The sequence below is a fragment of the Bufo gargarizans genome, chromosome 2 (assembly GCF_014858855.1).
Source record: "Bufo gargarizans isolate SCDJY-AF-19 chromosome 2, ASM1485885v1, whole genome shotgun sequence".
Lineage (NCBI taxonomy): Eukaryota > Metazoa > Chordata > Amphibia > Anura > Bufonidae > Bufo > Bufo gargarizans.
In genome coordinates, this window is record NC_058081.1 from 250339532 (window position 1) to 250364234 (window position 24703).

Below are 24703 nucleotides of genomic sequence, written 5' to 3' on the forward strand. Positions count from 1 at the left end.
GGAACGGGTGCGGACCCATTCATTCTCAATGGGGCAGGAATGGATGCGGAAAGCACACTATGTGCTCTCCGCATCCGCATTTCCGAAGCGCGGCCCGAACTTCCGGGCTTTGGCCCCGAGGCTTGGCTCAGCAAAAAAATAGAACATGTCATATTCTAGTCCGCAATTGTGGACAAGAATAGGCAGTTCTATGGGGGGTGCCGGCCGGGTGTATTGCGGGTCCGCAACACACTACGGACATGTGAATGAACCCTTATCGGTGGACACCACAATATGCTACACATTCAGCATTAACGTGACACAACAGAGAGTAAGTCACTGTGCTGTACAAGTCACTGTTTATTTTGCAGGCTTTGTTTGACCATGATCCTTAGAAATGTTTGCAGGAACATGCAAGGAGCGGCCTATGCTCATACAGAAGGTGAGGTAATAATGCATTCAAGTCACTGTTTAATGTTTCAAGACAAAGAAGGGTACTTGAGATATGAAGAAAACACCTATACAGTGCCAGGACCACAGGAAAAGAAAAGCAAACAAGCTGGTGCGGTTCTAACCATTCTATTCATCTGGGCGACGGCTGGTGAGGAACTGTCACACCTCAATATCCCCCTTACAATGCTTAACTCCATAACATACAGGCAGAAATCAAAATCCAGCCCTTGCCCTGTAGTAGAGGCGCCCACCCTACCCCAAAACTGAACATATATCTTCCATGCCAACCCAGAGAACCCAGGGGTCTTTCTGTGGATGCTCTCTGAGTATGCTGGCCATACCAACGACTTCTGAGGACAACTCCACTGCCCATGTTAGTTATTGAGATACAGAACAGGTATTATATACTGATATTATCGATGGCTTATAAGGAAATTAACTATTTGATGTGCAATTATTTTACAGCACCAAAGCAAACAATTGGACATTGTATTCCAGCACGTCGGTCAAGTTAAATCTTGTTGTGATCTAGACAATTTAGCGTGAAAAGATTGGTTTCATTATCACACCATGCCCCTTAGACATGTTATCAGCTGTGCCAAGAGCCCCATGGGGTCTTAATCCAGTCCTGGACAGATTGCATAGCGTACTCCTCGCAGCTATGACAAGCTTAACCCTCCTCCCTCCATTATTCCCCCTGGTTTACACTTTCTCCACCACCTGGTGTTATTTACCCAGTCAGAGGAAGGACTCCACCACAGTGGTGTGAAGAACCCGTAAGACCAGAGACGACTTGTCAGCATAATGCCTTCATCTCCAGGCTAAGCAACAGTGACATAAGAAGCACAAAGAAGAGGGGCGTAAGAAACAGCACAAGATGTTGTTTTATTTAATCCAGATTAATGGAATTTGCAATGGAGGCTCCAAATGGGACCTCCTAAGCAAATGTGAACATAGCCTTAAAGGGAACCTGTCACACTGAAGACTGTGCCTGATCTGCCGGCAGCATGTTATAGAGCAGGAGGAGCTGAGCAGCGTGATATATAGTTTTGTGGGCAAAGATGATAATGATTAATACTCATATATTTCATCCTGTTGTCCGATGCTGTGTAAGTTAAAAAAATGCAGTTTTATTCTCCATCAGCGCTATAGTGCCGGCCAGCTTGAAGTCAAGGGTGCAGCGGCCTCCTTGCTTCAAGTCAAGGTAGCCATGCCCCCTAACTGTCCCCTCTTGTCTGAGAGTGACAACATGCAGTGTGGCTGCGATTCCCCAAGTCTAACGCATGCGCAGTGCGCTCTTCAGTAATGCGCTATCCCATCTCCTGTTGACGCTTTTAGCCGGGTTTCATCGGCGCAATGCGCATGACTTGGGTAATCGCGGCCGCACTGCAGGCTGTCGCTCTCAGGCAAGAGGGGACGGTTAGGGGGCATGGCTACCTTGACTTTAAGCAAGGAGGCCGCTGCCCCCTTGACTGCAAGCTGGCCGGCACTATAGCGCTGATGGAGAATAAAACTGCATTTTTTTAAACTTACGCAGCATCGGACAACAGGATGAAATATATGATTATTAACAGGCAGCGGGCTACTACGGGGTACTGCTGGCGGGTGTAGATGCATTTTTGAGGTGACAGGTTCCCTTTAATTCATTTAAAGGGAATCTGTCACTAGTTCATATTATACTTAGGGCACCATAAAACCATTGACAGCTTCCCTTTAAACTTTTGCTCTTTTTATGTATCAGAGTCCTACTCAGTGACTGACAGCCTTCCCTGTATGACTGATAGGGCCGCCCGCTGGACTCCTAACCATTGTAATAGCAGGGGAGTAAATGAATAGAAGGTAAGTTATACTGACTTTCCCCACTATCTGCTCAGCTCCTCCTGCGCTATAACATGCTGCCTGCAGGTTCCCACCAGTCCTGTTTGCTACAATGCATTATGTATCCGCCGTTTAGCCCACAGAGGATTGCCTAGACTAGTCCACTGATGAAATATTAAAGCCACAGTGCCAGAAGACAACACAGGTCTATCAGTACCATCATGAAGCAGAAGTAAAATCCACCGTATACCTGTGCACGCTAATTGGTAACCGCTTGCTCCTAGTTTGCACGTTTTTACAGGCATTCCGAAAATAATAGATCTGAAGCTTGCATTGAAGTTTAAAAAATGTCAAAGGGGCAAGTAAGAAATTGTTGGGCGATGGTTAATAATTGACGCCATTGCTTTCCCAAAGCAAATCAGTCTGTCACATTACCCTGAAGATTTAATGAGCAGCTAATGTCCCAGCAGTCAAGGAACAGATAAAGACAGCAGCTGGTTGTCAGCATGTGAAAACCGCATGCACTTATATGTGGCGGCATCTGAAGCCTTGTATTCTGCTCCATTTCATGGGAGGAAATAGTGGGCACTGTAGGTACGGAGCCAAAAAAGGGGTCAGTGTCCACAGACTTCTATGGGGTAGATGCGCCAAAAATCTCTCTTTCTGCCATACATCTAGTGTGTTACAGCCAGATCTTTCTCCTGTACTGCAAAATAACAGCGGCAGAACTTTCCAACACAAAACACCACAATAAAAAGCAATGCCAGCAAATGGTTTTGTTTCTGTATGCACAAACAATAGACGTCTCTGTGATTTGAAAATCATGTGAACTGAGCTGTTTCTGCCTTATGTGCATAACTTTATGATGGACTTTGTAGCCATCAATGAACACAATGGGCAATCTAATGATTGCCAGTTATAGTCACCCAGGGTGACTTTTAAAAAAAAGTAAAAAATAAGTTTTTAAAACTATAAAAAAATATAAAAGTTCAAATCACCCAGCTTTCCCCAAAATCAAAATACTTAATCAATAAAAAACAAATACACATCATAGGTGCAAAAAAAATGAGCCCTCACACAGCGCTGTACGCATAACTACAAAAAAGTTACAGCAGCGCTGCAGATGGCGACCAAAATGGTTGCCAATGCGCCTTAAAATTTGCAGGTGGCGACAAAACTTTTTAGCCTTGTCACCATTTGCGACAGGGCTGCCGCGCTGTAGCTGAATATTGCGGCGGGGCATGGGAACCAATAATTCCTTGCCCCGCCGCCGATCACCTACTCTACAGGCCTGAGGTCTATTTGGTCTGCCTCTGCTGCGGGGGAAGAACATCCTCCAGACACAGGAAATGGTAGGAGAGAGAGTGGAGAGGCCACGTGACCGGCCTGAGAGGGACTTACTCCTGATGTGGCCCAATGGGGGAAGGAGAAATCTGCCACTGCAGGTCTGGTGGTGTTTAAGTCCCGTGCACCGGAGAGGTAACGGAGGAAGCTGATTGTGAGGGGCGGTGCACGGAGAGCGGTTTGTGTAGAGAGGGGTATGTATGGAGAGCGGTCTGTAGAGAGAGATGGACAGAGAGCAGTCTGTGTAGTGGGGGGATGTATGGAGAGTGGTCTGTGTAGAGGGGGGGCTGTACGGAGAGCAGTCTTTGAATAGAGGGTGATTCATGGAAAGAGGTCTGTGTAGAGGGGGATGTATGGAGAGCGCTGATGCCTGCCGAAGTAGTCACTCGCCTCTCTTAAGTGATTGGTCTTTTAAGGAGTGCAGTGGGGATAGTTTATTTTAACCCATTCTGTGTCACATATAGAAGAATATTGGTTTGAACCCCCCTTTAAAAAAAATTAACTCCTTAAAGGGTTTGTATACACTAATTTCTGAGACTGGCAGGACCTTGCTTCCCTTGCATTATGTTAAATGATCATGTGATGCAAGGGGAGCAAATCTCCACTGTAGCCAGTGATTGGCTGCAGCGGCATCAAGATAAAAATTTTCATGGAGAAACCCAAGACAAGCAGCGGAGGCCTGGAAGAGAATGAGCCAAGGCCCCGCACCTAGGGATCAAGGAAGCATGATCAGCAACGCGAATCTGCATGTCTGAGAGTTCATAGAAATGAGTGCACAACCCCTCAAGAGCCTCAAGATTGATAGGGTTAGAAGAACGAATCAAAAGGAGAGACAAATGGGCAACTACACAAGGTAAGACTTTTTTTTATTATACCATAATTATATGCATTTTTAATTTGGCGACTAAAAATTTCATTTGGTTCCTAAATTTTTCAGGTTAGGATCCAATAGCTCCTTGATTTTTTTTTTTAGTCTGGAGAACCGTACTGGGGTCAGAATATGGTGATGACATTTTTTATTTTATTTTTTCAGTATTAAAAACGCAAGAAAAACTATACAAGTGTGGTATTGTTGTAATCGTATTGACATGGAGAATGAAGATAACAGGTCAATTTTACTGCTGTAAAAAAAAAAATAATGCGGCATATTTGTGTTTTTTTCCAGTTCTACCCCATTTGGAATGTTTTTCCCACTTCCTATTACATTGTATGCAATCGTAAAAGTTGCCATTAGAAAGTATTACTTGTCTAGCAAAAATGTGAATGGAAAAATAAAGAAAAGTTATGACTCTGGGAGTTAAAATCGAGAATGCAAAAACTAAAACATCGCCTGGTCCTCTAAGGGTTAAACATATTTTACAGCTCTTCCCTCCAATATTATTTTACATTTAAATGACAAGAGGGTTGGCCTTACGGCCCATATTAGACGGCCATAATATGGTCATATGATGGCTGCAACAAAACTTGGTTCTATAGAACGATACTAAGATCACCACGTATTAGTGACCCAGGTTTGGTTCAGTAGGGCAATGTGGCCTTAAATGGGCCATTAATGCTATTTAAATGATCCCAAACTATGTCCTCCTTTTGTACAATGGTTCAGTTGAGATAGAAGTGAGCGTTGGATGAAATCTCAATCTCAGAAATGACCGTAGATGGTAAAGCTGGCCATATACATCAGTTATATGTCAGCTAATCCCGCCAATTCTGACACATCTAATGTGACAGCAAATGTCTGGTGAGATAAGGATCAGGCAGTAGGATTTCAACATGCCTGATCCAGGAGATCCTCTGACAGGAGCTATTGTCAGAGGTGTCTGGAAGCACCCTTCTGTAGTTCCAACTACAATTGTATAGTCTGTTCAATGTCCCCTCATGTCTGTCACACTGGATTTCATGCGGGCTGGTTAGTTGTGTTCTCACCGCAGAAAGGACACACCTGCTCAGCGGACCAGTAGTTATATGGATGATGGAGGAGAAGATCGGAGATGATGGAGGAGAAGATTGGGGGCTTTAGAAAGGGGCCCTACATTCTGAATGCATTCTGCAGACTATAATCACGATAAACCCAACTTTAACCACATACTATAGAAGCCTCTTATAGAGGCCCAAGCCACTTGGTGCCTACAGCCTACCCAGCCACTTCTTATCACAGTGTGAACATACTTTGTATATAAACTGACATAGCATGCACTCATTACATACAGTAACATGTAAAGTGACTGGCGGTTGTACCCCGGGATAGAATATCTAATCTACTCCTATGCCAATACTCTCCTCTGCCCATCCACAAAATCATCAAGTGCATACAGAGACGCTGAATGAAATATCGGACATTCTCTCAATCCTTGGCTTGATAATGTACTTGTGAGACACTGCTCTCAGTGGGATTAAGTAACACACTTGGCACAGTTATTAGGAAGGTGTGCCAGGATGGAAACAAAAGTGAATAAACTCTGCTACCCATCATGATTGCACATAAAAAGCCTGTCTAGCACTGGAGAAGGGAAACTGTGATGTGACCGAACAACCTGCAACTGAAATCAAAAGAAGTACCTTCAAATGTACGGTAATAGGAAAATGTTACATTCTCTTTGTTAGAGGGGTTCTCCGGGGGTATCTAACCCCTATAATGCCCCTCCATATGTCTGGGCCCCATACACAGATTGCACTTGCGGTACCTTCAGGGGCATAGCTAAAGGCTCACGGGCCCTGGTGCAAGAGTTCAGCTTGGGCCCCCCTTCCCTCAGTGCTTTGTGGCCAGGGACAGAGAAGTACATTGCCTTCCTGCTACCTGAGGCAAAAATTTAAATGCCCCCTCCCTCATGCCAAATTCTTGACTTAACCCCTTTCCTCCAGCCAGAAGTGTAACTTGAAGATTCTGGGCCCCAGTGCAAAATCTACGACCGAGCCCTCCCAGTGTGCACTTTCTATAATACAGGTCTTCTTATATGGCACAAGGGTCTTTGGGCCCCCTAAGGTTCCTGGGCACCCCTATAGCTACGCCCCTGCTTACCTTGCTCCCCAGCACCCGTGTCACTTCTGATGTCTGCACGGCTCCCGCTGCATCTCCCTGTTGCGTGGAGGGGTGGGGGTGTCAGCCAATAGCAGACCGCGACAGGACCGAGCCTCCCCAGCATCGCGGGTGACACTAGAGAGGCTCGTTCCCGTCACTGCATGCTATTGGCTGCCCCCCATGACATCAGGAGCGACGCGGGTGCCGGGGAGCGAGGTAAGTAAAACCTCTGTGAAGGGCATTTGGAGAGAGGGAGATTATAGATCTTTGATAACACTTTTAAATATTACTTTATTATAAATATATTCCCAGACACCTTTCATTAGGTATAATGGGTCGTTTGGCTAGGGAGCAGACATTAGGAGAAAGAAAATGGCCGCCGTCCTATTAGTATACACAAAACCTGTCCTAATCACAAAAGTAGGAGAGCAGGATGAGGCAGCTCTTTACCTCAGTGTTGTGAAGTAACTTGTCCTGCTGTGTGATTAGGACAGGTTTTGTGTGTGCTAATAGGACGGCAGCTATTTTATTTCTCCTAATGAATTCTCCCCAGACAAAACAAACCATTATAGCTAATGAAATGTATTTGGGAATATATTTATAATAAAGTAATATTTAAGTATTTTCTATTTTCATGTTCTTAATTCTCAGAAAACCCCTTTAAGTAGCACACAGCCGGCACTTTGCTTTCGTCAGTTGTGATGTGACGGTCTGTACCACTTTATTACACTTTCAATAGAAAAAAATCAATATTGCAAATTAGAATACCAAATGGCACTTGGTCTATAATACTGGTTCTGGTCTACAGGAACTGATAGGAGTTATTATAATCCCTGTAGATTGCTGTGAAATATGTTGGCACTATACAAACTGGTAAAAAAACACTGTTGAAATTCAGATTTAGAGTAAGCATACTGCCATGGTAAGCTCCCTGCTGCTGTATGTACTACGCACAGGGCAGCAGGGAGAGTGTGAAGTCCCATTCACCCTAATAGAGCTCTATCAGGGTAAATAGGACAAGGGTTCTAGCCCCTAAGGGGGCTAAAAGTTATAAAAAAAAAAAAAAAAAACAGGATAGGTGCCCTGAAACATAACCATAGCTTTCTTGTAAAATCTGGTCCTTTAGTTCTGAGAGATAATGCAATTTATATTTATGCAGATAAGGTTCTCCATGCACCGTGGGTGAGGCCGCTGAATTTAGTCATCAGTGAAGGCTCAGAAATCTCAGGGACTATCAAACAAGAGGGGTGGCTTTGGGCGGTGTTGCCAGAGTGACCTTGCCAACCCTGCACCAAAAACCTTATTTACATAAAAATAATATTAGGCATTTCTCAGGACTAGAGAACTGGATCATAGGTCATTCCTGTATGACGCTAAATAACTTATTTCATCATTAGAACTGTATCTTCACATTTATCTAACACTACTGATACCAGAGCTGCTTATGCCTTCTTTCAAGGAGACTAGATGCATAGTCACATATAAAACAAAGTAACCCAAACTTCCAAGTAGTCACTTGGCTGTACAGAAGTGGAGCGGATGCCATACATGTGCAGTGCGCTCTCCCTTCACTTCAGGGTTCTGTTTTGGAGATGGTTTTGTGGTTCAGAGGTGGGACCCACACCTATCTGACATTTATGGCATAGCCTAGCAACATGCCATAAACATCTCCGATGGGACAACCAAACAACCAACCCCTTTAACTCTTCAGTGTAACAGGATAAGGAAAGCGGAAGTCTGCGACACTCATACATGTCATATATGAAATACCATCACAGATTTATATATATATATATATATATATATATATGTGTATTGTGACATAGCAAGGGGTTGTGTCTGGGAAGGCAGGTATTTTCCTCCCAACATGTGCGGCTGGGCTGGTTTCCAGCCAGGTGAGGTCAAATACAAGACCGGAGTTTAAGTGCCGGTCTGGGTTTTGGCAGCACCTGGCTGTCCTTTAATAGGCAGCTGGGCTCAGCAGCTGAGTCTCTGTTTTTGGGATCTGAGGCTTTGTGCTGTGCTTTGAGGGCTGAGAGCCGCACGCTGGGGAAACAGGCCCCCTAAAGCCTGCTGTGGACCGCTGGAGATAGAACTGCCAACAAGGTGATTTTTTTGTTCTGTGGACTTTCCATTGTGTGAACTAACACCAAGACTGCAAAGGGTTCTTGTGTTTTTGCCTTATGTGTGAATAAACACTGAAGTTTTGCTTTACAAACTGTTTTTTGCCTCTGTACTGCGTCCGCTTACCCTGCCTACCAGAGCGAATCCCCACAATATATATATTTGTAGGTACTGCACCTTACATTTTCAGGAAACTGCATCACAAGCTTTACATAATACATTGAAATTATTTTGTGGGAGGGAGAATTTGCAGGGAAATCCAATTCCCTGCAGTTGTTGTGTGGGTGATGTGTGAATAGAAACCAGCACTCACTCTACTATGAGAATACAAACACAGGTAGCCAATAAACCAGGTAGCTAATGTACTATTATTGGGTCTGTTTCCTGATGTCACTGAAAACTGTGATTGATAAACCTCTCTTTAAGAGTACGGCCACATGGTCAGGTTTCCTCATTGGAAGTCAATATCAGGGGTGAATCATAAAGTGGTAGAAAGGACAGATACGAATTCTCCCCTTTTTTTAATTCACTCCAGATTTTAGCTTCCAAAACTGTATCAGGAAACCTGAAAGTGTGGTTGTACCTTAAAGGGGTTTTCCCATCACAGACAATGGAGGCATATCGCTAGGATATGGAGTAGGGATCTACCGATTATCGGTTTTACCTATATTATTGGCCGTTATTCAGGATTTTCAAAGTTATCGGTATCTATTTTGCCGTTATGCCAATAACAAATCGGGAACAAGGATTGCGCTGCTGTCAGTGCGATCCGTGTTCGCTCAGCAGCACAAGGGGAAAGGAAGCAGTGTCTCCCTCCCCCCTGTGCCGCTGCCACCAATGAAAGGAGAGAGGAGATGAGGAGGGGAGGGGCTGTGGCCACTGCACCACCAATGATGTTAACTCACCCATTCATTCAAATTCAACAGGAGGTGGGAGCTGGCTGCAGAATCATATAGCCGCACCCGACCTCTATGACAAGTAGCTGCCATCTGCGGCAGTTAACCCCTGCCGCACCTGAGGGGTTAACTGCCGCGGATCGCAGCTACCGCTCATAGAGGTCGGGTGAGGCTATATAAATCTGCAGCCAACACCCGCCTCCTGTATATGAATTAATGGGCGAGTTATCTAGTTCATTGGAAGCGCAGTGCGCCCCCCCCCCCCATATTAAAAACATTGGTGGCACAGTGCGCCCTCCCCCCACCCAAGCCCCCCAGTATTAATCATTGTTGGTAGTGGCCACAGGGTCCCCTCCTCCTCATTGGTGGCAGTGGCAGCTTCTGATCGGAGCCCCAGCAGTGTAATCCTGGGGCTCCGATCGGTTACCATGGCAGCCAGGATGCTACTGAAGCCCTGGCTGCCATGGTAAGCTCCCTGCTGCTGTGTGTACTACGCACAGGGCAGCAGGGAAAGTGTGAAGTCCTATTCACCCTAATAGAGCTCTATCAGGGTGAATAGGACAAGGGTTCTAGCCCCTAAGGGATACCAAAATATTAAGTATAAATGAAAAAGAAAGATTTACAAAAAAAACTACACGTTAACAATAAACATGTTCATTTTTACCAAATTTGTGTAGGAATTTTTTGTTTTTTCAAAATGAAAATGCACAGAATATCGGTATAAATTATCGGCTAACGGCCTGAAAGTTCACAGATTATTGGTATCGGCTCTAAAAAATCTATATCTGTCAATCCCTAATATGGAGGGGTCCTCCAGCCACCACTCTGTAGGTGGGACCCGCAACTATTAGACAATGGAGGTATAGCCTACCGATATGCCCCCATTGTCTATGTTCGGAATACCCCTTTAAGTGTTAAAGTCTAGAGTGCTATTACTTGTTGCATCGGAGGCCCATGTATGCCACTGCCCTGCTTCTCTGAGTGGGCATGGGTTCTGCATCACTTATCCAGTATCTTCTCTGCTGGCGGCCAGGGCCCACTTGCCCTCCTCTGCCCATTAGCAGGGATCCTGACATCCGGCATCCCATGTAGTGTCCTCTGCTGCAGGCCATAGCCTGCATTTCTTGCCTAGCCTTCCAGATCTCCCTCTAAGTAATGTGCCCGATGCCCGAGCTTTAGGTTATCTCATGTGCTAGTACCAAGTGAAAGTGTGCACTGCTGTTCTGTTTGTCTGCCCGTGTACTGACCTCTACCGATTCTGACCCTCCACTGCCTGACTTTACCCTGTTTAATGTTTTGACCCTTTGCTGCCTCCCTGACCTTTGGACTCTTGCATGGATGCACACGTACTCTGCCAGCCCTGACTTCAGCCTGTTGCCTGACCCTTCCTTCAGTGTACGGGTGTCTATGATCCCAGAAGGTCAGCTGCCAACCAGACCACAATTCCTGGAGGTGGTCGCTCCCATGCAGCAAAGCCCAGATCCCTGATAAGGGGTTAAAGGGTGAAAAACATGGGGACCGCCAGGATAACACCCTTAGGTTTAGACCAAACTCAAACTGGTTAGTGCAGTGGTTCCACACTCAGTGCACATAACATTGCTCATCTCTGGTCCATCATTTCTGCTTGTGCACAACACACTTTAGCTTACATTTATGACACTTGCTTAAGAATGTTATTGTCCTGATCCTGAATATATTTAATATACACCAAATTATAATCAAATGTAAACCTCAATTATTAGACCAGATCTCCTGCTTCTATGTAGCAGTGGCTATAATTTCCTTTCCAATTAGTGAGATATAGAGATTCCATGAAACTATGCAAAAGCCTTTCCGGTCTCGGAAAGCTTTACTGACCTCCTATGTGAACCAGGTCCGTCCTCACACCAGAGAAAGGAAATCAGGTCATTGTGCACATGTTTGTGTATTAAAGAAACAACAGAAATTCAGCGATTTACCACGTCCATGGAGCCCAACGAAACGTGCCAATTTTTAATAAAGTTGACTAATGAAATCATATTTCATTGTTCTTTGATGTGACAGGCCCCCAAGTCATGGGTAAACCATCAAGCAGTCATTTCTCCAGGTTATTCATGAAATGTCTAAGTACACTATAGTCTGGCTTTCTGTACAGTTATACTACGAGTACGGCTGGGCCTTCTCTGCCATACAGCTAAAATAATAGGGTTCTCTCAATATCTGACCTACCAAACAGGCTACATCTGGCATGGACTTATTCTAGCCCGTACTGGCCCTTCAGGGTTTATGTATATCAGACCTAAAGGTCTCTTAAATTACACATACATAATATGGTCAGAATTATGTTTTGCTCAGAGATTACCGGTACTAATAATCTTGAGAGTTGAGCATATGGCACAAAGCATAGTGTTAGGGTACCCTGTTGATCCATCCAACACTCTGCATGGTTATCTGAAAGCACGGCTACCTGGCACACTGGCAGCAAAATCTCCTTTAAATGAATTTTCTGGCATCCCAGAAAAAATAATAATGTTAAAAAATAAAAAGGAAGCCATATTCATTTGCTCAATCTCTTGCCCTTTCTATGCTGCTGTTCCGGTTCTCCTGCTGGTCACCTGGGGTAGTCAGTTATGTCATCGCCACTGGTCTTAGGGTACTTTCACACTCGCGACAGAAGATTACGGCAGGCAGTTCCGTCGCCGGAACTGCCTGCCGGATCCGGCAATCCTGACGCAAAGATCCGTCTGACAAATGCATTGAAATACTGGATCCGTCTATCCGGTGTCATCTGGAAAAACTGATCCGGTATTTTTATTAATTTTTTGCATTTTTAAAGGTCTGCAAATGTGCCTCCATTTTTAAAGGTCTGCAAAAGCAATTTGCGGAACGGGCGGCCCATTGTAGAAATGCCTATTCTTGTCCACAAAACGGACAACAATAAGACATGCTATATTTTTTTTGCATGGCTACGGAACGGAGCAAGGGATGCGGACAGCACACTGAGTGCTGTCCGCATCTTTTGCGGCCTCATTGAAGTGAATGGGTCCGCGCCCGAGCCACAACAAATGTGGCTCGGATGCGGACCACAACAACGGCCGTGTGCATGAGGCCTTAGTGAGGAGATTCATCACAACGGGTGTAAAAGGAAAACTGGCTTAGTTGCCCATAGCAACCAATCAGATTCCAGCTTTCATTTTCCAAAGGAGCTGTGAAAAATGTATGGTGGAATCTGATTGGTTGCTATGGGCAAACACGAGTTAAACATGGTTAATCTTCCCTCTAATTAGTACTAAGAACTGTACACAGAACTTAATTACTCCCAACTTAATGATCCCCCCTCAGCAAGGAAAGTATGTAGAAGCGGCAAAGGTGGACTCTGCTAATATATGAAGCTGAAGACTTTGCTTCTACAACAAAAAAAAAGTCGATTAATCCTCTTCTACATGCCTATGTGCAGTTCAGCATGGTGGACTTGTCTTGAGGGGAAGGACTTGCTAAGTAAGGACTTGCCGGTTTAAGGTCACAGGTGAAATTAGATAATGACTGAAGGGATTACTACATTCAAATTTCTTGTCACCTAAATTACAGGCTTTTTACATTCCACAGGGCAGGGCAAAGTGCATTATCCAGAACGGGAATACAGCCTATGATATCTAAAGACCAATTACAACTAAAAATGATCAAGGTATACTTCTGAAAACTACCAAAATCAATCAAATGAGCGGTTTCTACACGTCACACAACCGAAAAAATGATAACTCCATTGCCATCTATGCTGGTAAAATCAATACATAAACCACGTGGCCGTCCTTTTCTGGCAATTTGTTAAAAGGTTATATTCAGCTATTTCCAGTTGTATGAGTGGACATCCAATATGTCCACCACAGAGTCCAGTCCAACTAGGCGTACATGCCTATGCCTCTCATCTACATAACTAGACAGGAGAGCTGACTGAAAACCACTATATCGGCCATGTGGCTCCGCTCTGAAGAGGTTAGATTTCAGAAAGACAACGCCGTCTGCCTTATTTATACAGTGAGAAGAAAAGAGCGGGCAGGAGGCAGCTGCACCATGGAAGCATCCACAGGTGCTGATCACCCTGGGTGTTCTCAGGAGACGGGGTCAGCCTCCATGCTGCATTTAGCACGAAAAGGAATCATACACGTACAGGCGAGCGACCAAATCAAGTGAAAAATAAGCTCACCGAAACTGTCAAAGATGGGATTAAAGTCTACAGTGAAATACATTCTTCCTGACATTCCAAGATGGCAAAAGACAAAAATCAGGCTGTACAGGTAGTTTAAGGGGCTCATGCACACCAACGTGTGGCGCCCATGTGGCCGGTGTACTCAAATGGGTCCGTGCTCCATCCACACCGCAAAAAAACAGAGCATGTTCTATTTTTTTTGCAGTGCGGAGGCACAGACCAAAATGCCACAGAAGCCACATAGTGCTCCAATGGTTTTCTGCTCCGTTGCTCCGCACCGTATCTTTCAGATTGCAGACCCAGTTTTCGGGACGCAATACAGGCACGACCGGCACACGTTCATGTGCATGAGCCCTAAGGGTACGTTCACACATTGGATATTGATGCCGTCAGAATACACTGCGGTTGTTCACTTTGAATGCTGCGCACCCACTTGCGGAACAGGTTCATGAATAGAACTAAACTGAAAGCGGACACCTGGTGTGGCCTCAAGCAGCACCCATCCAGACACCGCAACAAGAGGGTACGCGGTCGTGGATTTAAAACGCCACACGGCCACCATTGGAATTTTAGCACAGTTTCCGTGCCAGAATTCCAAAGGCATAACCCGATGTGTGAACGTCCCCTAAAGCTGGAGTCACACAATGTTTTGCAGCATTTTTTTGAGGAGTTATAATGGCATTTTTTTTTTTTTTTTAGGTCAACACCCCTGGGGCTAGAAGTAGAAGGGAATCTGTCACCAGCGACCTCCCTATCTAACTGTCTGCATAGACACATAGCTGTGCTTCACCTGATTACAACCCTGTTTTGCTTTTCTTGATCTGAGGCTCTGTTTCTTAGTAGGCAAATTAGGCCTTTGGTTGCTCTTGTTAGACACATGCTCCACTCCTTTCTGTGGTGAGACCCTCTCTGGCTGCTTTGCCACTGTCTAGCCCTATCATTCAAAGCAAACATGGGGGAGCTGGCCACAGAAAGGAGTGGAGCTTTGGTGCAATAAAAGCAGCGGTAATGCCCTCATTGCACCAAAGAGATAATTTGCATATTAAGAAAAAGCCTCAGATCAGCAATAGAAAGGCAGGGTTTTAATCAGGTGAACCACAGCTACGTGTCTGTGCAGACAGAGAGGTCACTGGTGACAGATTCCCTTTAAAGTCTATAGCAAATTATTAAAAAGTCTAAATACACAGATTTATTGTCCTTTTTTTATTTATTTTTTTCAAAATGCACCATGTTCTAGGTATGGTCTTTTTCCCCCACAGAGTTCTCTATAGGACTTGAAAAATGACAGAAAAGACAGGTTTTTAAAAAAAAATTGCATGAGCGAAGGAAGTGAAAGACAGAGATTTTTAGAAGTCAAGCACAAGCCTCTCCCTTCCTCACTGTTTTGCAGCTGTTAGGCTAGGTTTACACGTCGAAATTTGTCGTGTGACAGATAGGGCACAACTACACTGCAACATTTGTAGCGCAACATTTTGTTGCACTAATGTCGTGAGACAATTTTTATAATGGCAGTCTATGGTGTCGCACTGCAACATGCAACATGCTGCGACTGCGACGCAACAGTCGCAGAAAAATCCATCTCAAATGGATTTTCTGTGACTGTTGCGTCACAGTCGCAGCATGTTGCTGAGCGACACCATAAACTGCCATTATAAAAATTGTCGCGCGACATTAGTGCAACAAAATGTTGCGCTACAAATGTCGTCGTGTAGACGTAGCCTAAGATCATACCGACCATGCAGTTGAATAGGAAAAGCTTTATATGTATAAATGACCAATATTCCTTGACGATAAAGCAATACATCATGGCCGTTCAAGTTGTGCATAAAAATCATTCAGATACAAACACCATCAAAAATGCGGCTCTTCTTACTGCTTTCTGCAGTACATATTACATAACCTTTTTTCATACGCTGTAAGTGAAGAAAAAGAAATCCCATTCGGCAGAGACAATGAGTAACTCTACCCCCCTTTGTGAAATACTGCCTGCGCTTCACAATAATAGTGAATGGGTGTGTCCTTCATTTTGTCTAAAGGGGCCCACGTGACCCACACACAATGGGGGGCGGCCATGAGAATGCAGCCTGTTAGTTCACTAGTTCCTTCAAGTCACACGTCACAGACATTCATTTAGCCATTCACACTGCAATAATCCTGCCAAGACTGTTCACAACAGGCACAAGAACTGCACTCCTGACAGAAGATTTATCAAAGCTGGTGTAGAGGAAAACTGGCTCAGTTGTCCATAGCAACCAATCAGACACCACCTTTCTTTTTCCAAAGACGCTCTGAAAAATGAAAGGTGGAATCTGATTGGTTGCTATGTCAGTTTTTCTTTACACCAGTGTTGAAAAATTCCCCCCTCCCCCCAAAGTATATCAGTAAGTGAACACAATTTTGGACTAGATATGAAGTGGAAAATTATACATCACAGATAAGCACCAGCTTTCACCACAGAAAAGCCCCACAACTAGGAATACACTTGCCCAATAGTACAATGTATATATCCAATTTAAAGGGTTTGCGCAAAGTTATACCTAATCCACAGTATAGGGCATAGCTATCTGATCGGTGGGGGTCCAACTGATGGGACCACTACTGACCCCAAGAATGGGGTTCCCGTTCCCCTGTTCTTAGGATAGCGGGAGTCTCAGAGATTGGACCCCACCAGTTAGTAATGCCCTATTCTATGTCTAAGGGATAACTTAAAAACTTGGCACAACCCCTTTAAGGTGGCCATTAGATTAATGTCAGCCAAACCTACCGACTTTAAAATCCGTAACACAATAATCCTGCACAAATTTTTTTCCACTGCGTGTAAATGGGATTTTGCAAAACCCTATTCACTGGCATTTTACCGTAATATGTTGCAGATCTTTGGTGGAATCCGCACCATGTGAACATACCATGGACATGGACATACCATGTACCAAGCCTTGTGTGATCCGAAAATGATTTCTGACTAAAGTATAACAGGAGGGCTGTTTCCCTGCTGTTATATACGGCATACACAGAGCAGCAAGGTCTTCTAGCTGCAGGGAGGCGAATGCTGCCAAAAGCTCCTTTTCCCATGAAAAATATGCTCAATTGTGTGAGAAGGGAAAAAAACAACACGCAGGCATTGCGTTTCATGATTAACTTGGTTTTGACTGATACCTCTGTAAAGTGATCCAGAATTTCCTTATCCAATTATACAAAAGACTAGCTCTAGCCGATCTGTCCTAACATGTCAATCCTGGCTCTAGCAGGAATCCTTCAGTAGCTCTGTTTAGTCTGTGTCTGTCCACTGTCTGAAGATAAGAGGTCTATGGCCTGCTGGAATCAGTCCTCAGCTCAAACAGTATCTGACCTCCTGAAAGGAGACCTTCCAAACAAAACCACAGAGGAAACACGGATTCTGCTAACAGCCCCCATGAACTGCTACATTCTGTCATGATAACAGAGCCATCCAGAACAGTAATATCGGAGACGCTCCGGGAACTAGATCACAAGCTAAAGGTGGTGACCACTTTTTGGGGTTATATCACAAGTAACCTACACATCCTTGGATGAGTTGTTGTAGCTGGACAATGGTCCCTTACAAAAGTTCACATCACAGGATGGGTGATAAAGTGTCTGTTCATTGGGAATCCCACAACGGAAACTCCCAACGAGAATGGAGCAGTGGTCAAGTATACGTGGTGCGGCACATTCAAAGTCTATTGGACTGATTCAGAGTACAGCTGAAGTGATAACAGCTGGGTCAACCACTTTCATAATGTCATCTTGTGTTCCCAAGGTGCCCCAATACAACACTAGGCATGTAGTCATGAGGTCCCAGCATTTTAGTGCACATCTAATGTGGCTCTTGTGTGTCTGTCAATTCTGTTTAGTTTGCTATCAAAAGGTAATTTCACTGATTAGAACAAGGACCTCTAATAAAGCTTTGTCATATGAGACATGTCAATGGTCTGCCCCCAAGAGCTGACATTGGAGACCGAAGATGAGACGGAACGCCGTCTGTTTACCCATCTACATCCACTTATTTAGCCACAAGGACAAGAGAACTACATACAGATCATTATACATGGCAGTGCAAACAACCCATGTTCTGAAGATGAGCGACGAGAGAGCAAATCTTGATGGGGCTTATACTATGAAGGCATATTGTCCAAACACTCTTCAGGGCAGATGCATCATACTTGGTTGCACCAAATATGGGTTTGTACTAGTTGGCTACATTGATCATTTACAAACTATGGTCATTTTACTGGAACTGAGCTCTTTATTACAGTATGTACCGGTATATGCTTACAAACTGGGGACCTTGTGCAGTTCTCTATGACCCTACATACTGATACCTGAGTATATATATTGTGTATAGGTGGCATTTTTAACATGTTGATTTTTTATTCATGCACTTTCAATAAAATATATACTGGGCACTTGTGCACTCATTTGTAAGTATACAGTGCAGCCCGTGATATAATTTCTTTGTACAATACGCTCCACAAGTTGTTTGATTTTGGTGTACTTATTTTTGCTTTCACTGGTCTAAATACCCAGCCACATGTCCCACAAGTCTCCTCTATGGTCATTCTTTGCAAATTCCCTGTGGCTCTAGCTCTGCTGCTCTGATTGTCCCTGACAGTCTTTGGAGACCACAGACTGGCTGCAGCAGTTACGTAGGTAGACCGGCACATTACTGCTGCAGCACAGTAAACAGTGACCAGTGAGGGCCAACCAGGGAGGCAACAGTGGAACAGCAGGGGTTCTTAGGGGAATAATGGAGCTTTAATTATTTTAAGGCATTCTCCCTCCTCCCCTTGGCCAAATGTCTGCTGATCTTGGAAAACCCATTACAGGATCTTATCATTTCCATAGTAAGGTAGTCTCCAACCCAGTGATACCCAACCATAAAGGAACCGCTAAAAAATGCTTCATTCCAAGATAGCCCCTTCTCCTAAGATGGTGTATGGAGGGCAAAGGGTATCATTTTAATAATGGCCTGAGACGTGTCCACTACTCTGCCGGCCCCCATTTCATGCACCAGGATTTTCGCCATTCCCAGGTCTTGCTGATCCTGACTGCAGAGGATTCCCTGGCGGGGAGTCACAGCTCTAATCAAACAAAACCAGAACATACATGCTGACATACCTGGCTGTGACGCAAAGGATTTTGCATGAAATTGATAAATTGTCCAATGGAAAATTCTGGATTGTGATAGTTCTGCCGAATCTGACAAATGCTATGATGACTGATCAGACTGTACACATTTACAGTTTCAGCTACGGCTACTGGTAAAATGAGTCAGTCAACTCTGAGCTAATGATGTAGGATGAAATGAAATCCAGGCTGCTATTGTCCACTCTACATAATAGCCGTGAATGTGTTACCAGCCGGTGTGTGAAGGCAACCAGTAACAGCAGATGAGCCTGTCCTGCATCCCTATTACGGGTGTACAACTAAAGAGGCAAGAAAAAAATCTCTATTGTCACAATACACAAGATGTATAATAAAACGTATGTGTGACGCATGATAATAAAAATCCAGAAGACACATCTACATATTCTGACAAGCACAATCTAACATGGCTTCTGCAACCAACATCTCCAGCACATGGTCACACAGCTGTTGCACCTGTTACATAGCTACAGACATTACTAAATACAGTATGCAGATATGAGACAGTACTGTTTGACTCACCAGTAACAGACACTCTCATCAAGGCTTCCAGAGGTCTATTATTGTCCAGGTCTCTGCTGAGCTTCAGCTCTCCAGTGGATGGATCCAGGATGAGAAGATTTAATTCATTTCCTTGAATAAAGCTGTAGTGTAGAGTATCAGACACATCAGGGTCATAGGCAGGGATTCTCCCAATCACTCCCGATGGGAAACTATTGGACTTATTGGTCACATAGTTGTTAAAAATAATTTCAAAGTCGTGAAGGACAGGGTCATTGTCATTCTTGTCCAGCAGTTTCACATGGACAGTAGCTCTGCTTACCAGTGGAGCCGAGGTGGCCTGAACTACAATGACATACTCTCTCTTCACCTCATAGTCCAGATCTACTAGAGCTGTCAGGTCTCCATTGAAGAGGTCTAGCTGGAAGACCTCTGGATTGTTACCTTCAACTATCTGGTACATAATTTGGGCATTGGTTCCTTCGTCTGGGTCAGTAGCAGTTATCCTGGCCACCACAGATCCCACCGGACTGTTCTCCTCCACGAATATATCTAGCTCATCTTTCTCAAACACTGGAGGGTTGTCGTTGATATCTAGAACAGTAACCTGGATATCCACAGGGGCTTTCATAGGTGGGTTTCCTCTGTCCACTGCATATGCTTTCAAGTTGTACACAGGTACATTTTCTCTATCCAAACGACGATTTGTCCTTATAATACCAGAGGTGGGTTCAATGTAAAAATCACCATCTCCATCATCACCTCCCTGAAAAGTATACATGACCCTCCCATTCATGCCAGAGTCCCTGTCTGTGGCAGATATCTGAAGAACACTGGTGGAAACTGGTACATCCTCAAATACAGCACCCTGGTACCTGTCTCTTAAAAACTGAGGCATATTGTCATTGGCATCAAGAATTAGTATCTCTACATATGTGGTGTCAGACTTCTGTGGAATGCCATTGTCCTTAGCGGTCACAGCCAGGGTATAAGATGCCTGATCCTCATAGTCTAGCTCTATCAATGAGGTAATAGTCCCAGTATCAGGGTCTATCCTAAATTGGGGAATGTTATCTTCCATGATATAAGTTATTCTGGCATTTTCTCCTGTGTCTTCATCAGTTGCACTTATTGTAACTATGGAAGTGCCTATGGGTTTGTCTTCACTCACACTCACTGTGTAATGTGAGCTCTGGAACACTGGCCTATGGGTATTGGCATCGGTGACATTGATGAAGACCAGAACAGTGTCAGAACGAGTGCCATCAGAAGCTGTGACAGTGAGAACATACTGCCTCTCCTGCTTGTAATCCAAGGGTAGAGCTAAAGTGATAAGCCCGCCACCACTCTGGCTAGTAATGGCAAAACGATTCCTGGTGTTGCCACTAGTGATCTGGTATGTCACCACACTATTCACGTCCCTGTCTACGGCTGTCATGGTGAGGACACTACTACCCACGGCAGCATCTTCATTGAGCCTTAGCTGGTAGACCTTCTCAGTAAAAGTTGGGTTGTTGTCATTGACATCCAGCACTGTGATAGTCACACTGGCTGAAGAACTCATGACTGGTTCTCCATTATCTCTTGCCTCAACTCCAAAAGTATAGGACTCCACGGTTTCCCTATCCAGTTCTACAGACACAGTAATCCAGCCAGTATTGTTGTTGATGACAAAAGGGAAGTTGGGCGGTATATCCGTTAAACTATATTGTATCCGAGCATTTTCTCCAGAATCTGCATCATTAGCTTGAATGTGAACAACAGAGTAGCCTACGGGAACGTTCTCCAGGACGGTGGCCTGGAATGGAGTGCTAACAAAGATAGGGGCGTTGTCATTGATATCTACCACTTGCACTGATACCATGCCAGTTGTGTTGATTAATGGAGGTCGGCCACCATCTTGGGCTTTTATTCTCAATGAGTATTCCCTAACAGCCTCAAAATCCAAGGGGTATATAACATCAATGTCTCCAGTGAAGGAATGGATGTAGAACTGGCCTTTGATATTGCCACTCACAATGCTGTAGTGGACCATTGCATTGTTCCCCTTGTCCATATCTGTGGCCTGAACTTGCAAGATTTTGGTGTTGGGACTAACATTCTCAGGGACCTGCACTACATACCGCTTCTCCGTAAACTGTGGATAGTTGTCATTCTCATCCTCTATGTAGATGTACACTGTGGCGGTGGCACTTTTTGGGCCTGGGTCCTTCCCCTGGTCATTGGCCTCCACTATGAGTTGGTAGTCAGCCACTGTCTCCCTATCTACTTGTCCCCTAGTCCTTACCACACCAGATCGGGGGTCTATCTCGAAGACTTGGTTCACTCCATCAGCATTGACCAGTCTGTAGAGCATGTTGGCATTAGAGGGAGCATCCCCATCTGTGGCCCTTATGGTCATCACTTCATAGCCCACTTCCAGGTTTTCCCTAATGTTCTCCCTATATTCTGACTGTTCAAATGCAGGGATGTGGTCGTTAGTGTCACTTACTGTCACTGTCAGGTAGGTGATGGCTGATCTCCTAGGAGAACCAAAATCAGTGGCGGTCACCTTAAATACATGGGTGTCCTTGGTCTCCCGGTCCAGTGGCTGGGTGGTGGTCACCGTCCCGGTCTCAGCATCTATGTGGAAATAATCGGCAGATCTGCTGTCAAACAGAGCCTCCATGTAGTACTCCACCCTGCCCGCATCGCCCTGGTCCTGGTCGGTGGCCCTCAGGGTGGTCACCCGGGTCCCTGCCGCTTCGTTCTCGGGGACTGAAGCCTGGTAGTTGTGCAGCTGGAACTGCGGGTTGTTGTTGATGCTCCTCTTCAGCCTCCTGTGGCCTTGACCAGCATAGTCCTCTGCCCGGGACACCAGCCTGACCCGCACCAGGAGAGCTCGGGTGGAGGCAGCCGGCTGGCACACCAGGTGCACAGCAGAGTCCGCGCAGTGCGCTCCAGAGACTGGCGATGCCCGCAGCCTGCAGCCCGATACCCCCAGCACCGGCCGCAGCAGCTCCTCGGTCCGGGGCACGAGCTCCGGGAAGCAGCCAGAGGTCCCCGGGAGCGCCTCGTACTCCACGTCCACAGCCCGGTGCTGAAGGTGGCAGCGCCGCCCGTGTCCCCGCACATCCAGCATGATGTAGAGCGCAGTCCGCCGGCTCCTGGACCTCAGCTCCACGTACAGCGGGAAGAGCCGCTCACACGGGGCCCCGCTCCTCAGCCTCAGCGGCTGCGTCTCCTCCACGGCTCCGCTCATCACCCCCCGCAGCCGGTACGTCCAGTCCGAGCCCAGGGACACGTTCACCGCTGCCCCGGGATAAAGGTGCACATCCAGCCCGTCCGCCGGCTGCAGCAGCCCGAGCACACACAAGCACAGCGCCCACATCTCCTGCTCACCAGCGGCCAGTGTCAGCGCGGGCTGGGGGGCGGCATGCCGGGCACTCTCCGCAACTTCACCTACAGGTCCCACGGTAACTTTACCAGTGATTCCAAAATGGCTCCCACCCCCTCACAGGCTGCGCCGCTCCTCTGTCCTCCTCCCCCTGCTTATCTCATTAACATAAACCTGCTCTATCTGTCCGCCCTGCTGAGAGCTTCCCACAGCAGCCCCATCACCTCAGCCCGGGAGGAGGGGGCTCATCAAATGCAGGTCACACTGCACCGCCGGTGCTACTGTGCCATTATCATGCGCGCCTCACTGTGCTGCCCCTGCACCACTGCTGTATCCTGCCACCTCACTGTGCTGCCCCTGCACCACTGCTGTATCCTGCCACCTCACTGTGCTGCACCTGCACCACTGCTGTATCCTACCACTGGTCCTGTCAGCCAGTGAGCCTCACTGTGCTGCCCCTGTACCACTGCTGTATTCTACCACCTCACTGTGCTGCCCCTGCACCACTGCTGTATTCTACCACCTCACTGTGCTGCCCCTGCACCACTGCTGTATCCTACCACTGGTCCTGTCAGCGAGTGAGCCTCACTGTGCTGCCCCTGTACCACTGTAATAATCTACACGGTAACCCTATCATCATGGGGACCACAATGTGCTGCCCCTGCACCCCTGTAATAATCTACACAGTAACCCTATCATCATGGGGACCACACTGTACTGCCCCTGCATCACTGTAATAATCTACACGGTAACCCTATCATCATGGGGACCACACTGTGCTGCCCCTGCACCACTGTAATAATCTACACGGTAACCCTATCATCATGGGGACCACACTGTGCTGCCCTATCATAGTGGGGACCACACTGTACTGCCCTATCATAGTGGGGACCACACTGTGCTGCCCTATCATAGTGGGGACCAAACTGTGCTGCCCTATCATAGTGGGGACCACACTGTACTGCCCCTGCACCACTGTAATAATCTACACGGTAACCCTATCATCATGGGGACCACACTGTACTGCTCCTGCATCACTATTATAATCTACACAGTAACCCTATCATCATGGGGACCACACTGTACTACTCCTGCACCACAGTAATAATCTACAGAGTGGTCCTATCATAAGGGACAACACTGTACTGCCTCTGTACACTACACCATCATACCCCACACATTAATCACCACCACACTACATACAGTAGTCACTTTACAATGAATGTCACCCTGTATACCAGGGGTAGGCAACCACCAACACTCCAGCTTTTGTGAAACTACAACTCCCAGCATGCTCCTCTCATAACTCCCAAAGAAGTGAATGGAGAATACCGGGAATTGTAGCTTCACGAGCAGAAGTGCAAAGGTTGCTGACCACTGCTATATACAGTAGTCCCTGTCTTGCACTTCACGCTATGTTTCTTCCCACAATACATAATCACTTTACCATGTGCTCCACAAAACGCTATAATGTACCTGTGTCTTGCACCATCACACTATGTACAGTAGCCACTTCACTCCACGCAACATACTGTCCCAATATTGTACATCATCAGCATGCACAGTGGTCCATGCACCATCACACTATACACAGTAGTCCCTAAATCCTGCACCATCATACCATACACAGTAGTGCCTGTACCCTGCACCATCACACTATACACAGTAGTTCCTATACTCTGCACCATCACACTACGGTAGTCCATGCAACTTATCTTATCACACTAAGCATAGTAAACCCTGTACCACACCTTCATCACCCTTTTACACTACATAACACATAATATGCACCATCACACCTAAAGTATGTATTACACCAGCCGATTGTCAGGCAGATCAGCGCTGAG

The 24703-nt window shown here is 45.8% G+C and overlaps 1 protein-coding gene across 3 annotated transcripts in view; it reads right to left on the reverse strand.

Moving 5' to 3' along the window:
* Positions 1-22949, reverse strand: part of CELSR1 (cadherin EGF LAG seven-pass G-type receptor 1) — a 156950-nt gene extending 134001 nt beyond the window's left edge. For all 3 annotated transcript variants that reach the window (XM_044280226.1, XM_044280225.1, XM_044280224.1), the window contains exon 1: positions 19502-22949. In XM_044280226.1, coding sequence (XP_044136161.1) covers positions 19502-22850 — 3349 coding nt within the window. In that variant the 5' untranslated portion in view covers positions 22851-22949. The remainder of the gene's footprint in view (positions 1-19501) is intronic.
* Between the last annotated feature and the right edge of the window lie 1754 nt (positions 22950-24703).